At 46.1% G+C, this 3,839-nt stretch overlaps 1 protein-coding gene across 2 annotated transcripts in view; it reads right to left on the reverse strand.

Annotated features, from left to right (window-relative positions):
• Positions 1-872: 872 nt before the first annotated feature.
• olfm1b (olfactomedin 1b) overlaps positions 873-3,839 on the reverse strand; it is a 25,816-nt gene continuing 22,849 nt past the window's right edge. For both annotated transcript variants that reach the window (XM_042060149.1, XM_042060148.1), the window contains exon 6: positions 873-1,935. In XM_042060149.1, coding sequence (XP_041916083.1) covers positions 1,261-1,935 — 675 coding nt within the window. In that variant the 3' untranslated portion in view covers positions 873-1,260. The remainder of the gene's footprint in view (positions 1,936-3,839) is intronic.

Here is a 3,839-nt window from a genome sequence, read left to right on the forward strand (position 1 = left end):
ATTTAAGCCACAAGTCTTTTAAGCCCCAAAGACAAACCCGATTTCCCCAAGGCTCCACTGCCTCACCCCAAAACAGAAACACACAGCTCAAGCCCCACCCCAACCCAGCGCCCCCATTAACTAGGATTCACAGCATCACATCAACAGAAGCATTCCTACTGGCAGAGATCAAGTGGTAGAAAATGTTCATGCAAAAATGAAGCTGTTTTTTTTTTTTTAAATATCATTTTCTTTTCCAACATTTAAGGTCAGAAGACCCTTTTTTTTAACGTGTAACATTACAAGAACACAAACAGTCTGCGCCTCCAGCTCTACTCTCTCTTATATTCTTTTATACTCTTATATTCTTTTATACTCTTTAATAGACCATCTTTTATTTTTTAAACTCTAGATATTTTGATATGCCGTACTATTAGACGGCTTTGTGTAGACAGACTATGGTCGTAAGTGGTGACTTTGATTTTGTGAGTGTGTGTGTATGTGTGTAGCACCGTTCTTGTTACCCTTCATTAGCTGGGTATTGGTGTGTGTGTGTACTGTATGTGTGTGTGTGTGTCTGTTTGTGTGTGTGTGTGTGTGTGTGTGTGTGTGTGTGTGTGTGTGTGTCTGTGTCTGTGTGTGTGTGTGTGTGTGTGTGTGTGTGAGTGAGGGAGCCATTTAGCAACCAGACAAGGACAGGAAGCAGTCAGTCTTTGCTAAATGTCCATACTCAGTCCCGTTGTCTGACATTGCAGGGCTACACACACCGAGTGCGCAGGAGAGGCGATTGTCACAACAGAAACAAAGCCGATGGAATGACTCTCATGTCGTAGAAAAAAGGCGCAGCGTTATTTGGCATCTGTTTGTTGACTTTTTTTTTTATCAGTCTTCGCTCAAATGATGTTTCATAGTTCTCTTTACATACATGATATAATGTTCTATCTTTTTTTTTTGGTTTGCAAAACCGTCTATTTATCACTTTGTCCCGTGTCATCAGCGAAAACGGTGTCAATACCACGATAATCCACAGTTATGTATCATGCGTCCCACGAATGCTGAATGCCACACACACACACACACACACACACACACACACACACACACACACACACACACACGCGTTGACATACACACACACATATTACCCGATACTCCTTCAGAGTCTGTTCATGACATTCCACAACTTTTCTCCAAGTACTCATTCCTCCCCTCCAGAGGAGTGTAGTCGCTCCTCCAGTAAAGTCTGTCGACTGTGTGTCTGCTCATCCCCGATTACCACGGTTACAGCTCCTCGGAGCGAATGACGTGGAAGAGCGTGACGTTGTAGAGCACCTGGTGCCCATTGTTCCAGGCGTAGAGGGCGCGGTCGCGTGGGTTATAGTCCAACATGGAGATATGCGAGTACTTGTTCTGGAAGGCGATGTCGATGTACTCGTAGGTGGACGAGTTGGTGTGGAAGGCGTAGTAGACCTTGGTGCCACCCGAGTAGCCGTTGGTGACATAGAGCGTGCCACAGATCATGAAGGCTTCGCCGGCGCTGCGCTTGGGGTGGTTGGTGCTCCACGTGCGCATGATCTGCAGCGTCATGGGGTTGAGCTTGCTGATGACGATGTTGCCGGCGTTTTGGTTGGTGGCGTAGACGGCCCACAGGCCGCCCTCGTCCACCATCAGGTCGATGTCGGAGTGGCCGCCCCAAGCGTAGTGGTAGGAGTTGCTGAAGCCGGCGTTGTCCAGCCGCTGCGACTTGCTAATGCTGGACGTGCGGAAGTCAAACTTGATGATGACGTGGCTCTGGAACTTGTTGAAGTAGATGGAGCCGTTGTAGACCACCTGGCCCGTGCCTGACCACGGATGGGGCAGCCGGTGCGACGTGAAGTTGTCCGTCATCATGAAGTCCGCCATGGAGCGATACTCACGCACAAAGCGGTTGTTGTGGTAGCCGTCCATGTACCACACCTGGAGGAAGAAAGGAGGAGAGGTGAATGAAGACACAAGCATGTGAAAACACACACAAACACACACACACACACACACACACACACACACACACACACAAAGTATTATTTCCCTTAATGCATTTACAGGAAGGTGGCGTAAGAAGGAAAGATATTTATCTTGTATCATAAAACATATTGCTACAGTATATTAACCTCTGCACTTCCAGTAAGAGCAGCTCAAAGCACTTACACTAAGTACTTTAAATGCTGTGATGTTGGCCACACACATTTGTGGATCGCCACAAATTGTGGACTTTTTTCCCCTCTCTTAGATCTCTTGCTCTCTGGTATAAATGTCTGTTAAGCCAAGAGCATTTTTATGCATGAATGCCCTGCAGCCTTATTACCTTGAGCACAGGGAAACTCCAGATTGATTCGGTGCATTAATCATTCACAGCTTAAGCTGGAATAGATATTTCCCTTTCTTTTAACTTGGCTGCTACTTGACTTGCTTCGACATGATTTAACTTGAGCGATTTCGGTGTGGCTGGTGTGATGTTCAAATTTTGATCTCTACATATTGCTCTACAAATTGCTCACATGTCATTAAATGCACCAATTGGTTGTGTGTTTAAAGCTTAAAAGAGAAGAATAATTTACATGTACATGTAACTGTGTGAGTTTATGCATGAAGATGAAAAGACAAATCGCCCCGTCTACCTGTAATGTGTGAAAATGAGATGCACTTGGTGCATTTGAAATACAGAGAGGAGTATTCTAGAGACTTCCTGTCAGCTTTGTGTTGTTTAGCGAAGCCCCCTGAGCAAAACTGTGTGACTATGTGCACATATATGGAAGTGTGTGCGTATGTGTGTGAGAGAGTGGGAGTGGAAGTGTGCGTGCAAAACTCCCTATGGCCCACAAAAGACGTATGTGAGAAATGAAACCATCCAACAACTCTCTGCAGACTTGACAGGCGGCTCTGCATTTGATGTTGCTATTTGTGTGTGTGTGTGTGTGTGTGTGTGTGTGTGTGTGTGTGTGTGTGTGTGTGTGTGTGTGAAAGAGCAATTGCCTATATAAACCAAATCACGGCTTCAATCAAAATCCTGATTAAATTCCTACCCCTCTGGCACAATCTAGCAATGGGAAGAGTGAGAGGAGGGGAAAGGCTTGAGGAGGGAGAGAGATAGAGAGGGAGAGAAAAAAGACGGGAGGCGGGACAGGGAATAAAAAGAAAAACTCGAGGGAGGTAGAGAAAAGGTGAGGCAAGGTGAGGCAAGGTGAGGCAAGGTAAGAAACCAGGGAGAAAAGGTGAGGCAAGGTAAGAAACCAGGGCGAATACGGAGGAGAATGAGGAGAATGAGAAGAACAGGGGAGAATTGGACCTGGGAGGAAAAGAAAAGGGGAGGAAAAGAAAAGGGGAGGAATTGTATGAAAGCGAGAGAGAAAAGGAAAAGAATGCAAGGAGCTTTATGGACCCTGAGGGAATAATTCTGGATGATTTAGAATAAGACTTTTCTCCCAGCATGCTTCACTCTCCTACCTGTGTGTGTGTGTGTGTGTGTGGGTGTGTGTGTGTGTGTGTGTGTGTCTGTTCATGTGTTGTGGGGCATTTTCAGTTCCTGGCTTCTAAATAACTAAAGCTACAGTATTCCTCCACCCACCCCTCACCAGCCCACACACACACACACACACACACACACGCACACACACACACACACATGCACACACACACACACATGCATGCCACACACATATGCACAAACACACACACACACACACACACACACACACACACACACAGTCTAACAAACCCATTTAATATTCAGCACCGTTAGCCACCTGTCTAGGAGAGAAAGAGTGAATAAAACCAACATGTACGTGTGCAGACGGAGGGGGGAAAGGTGGAGAAGATGAAAC

The sequence above is a fragment of the Alosa sapidissima genome, chromosome 13 (assembly GCF_018492685.1).
Source record: "Alosa sapidissima isolate fAloSap1 chromosome 13, fAloSap1.pri, whole genome shotgun sequence".
NCBI classification, from domain to species: domain Eukaryota; kingdom Metazoa; phylum Chordata; class Actinopteri; order Clupeiformes; family Clupeidae; genus Alosa; species Alosa sapidissima.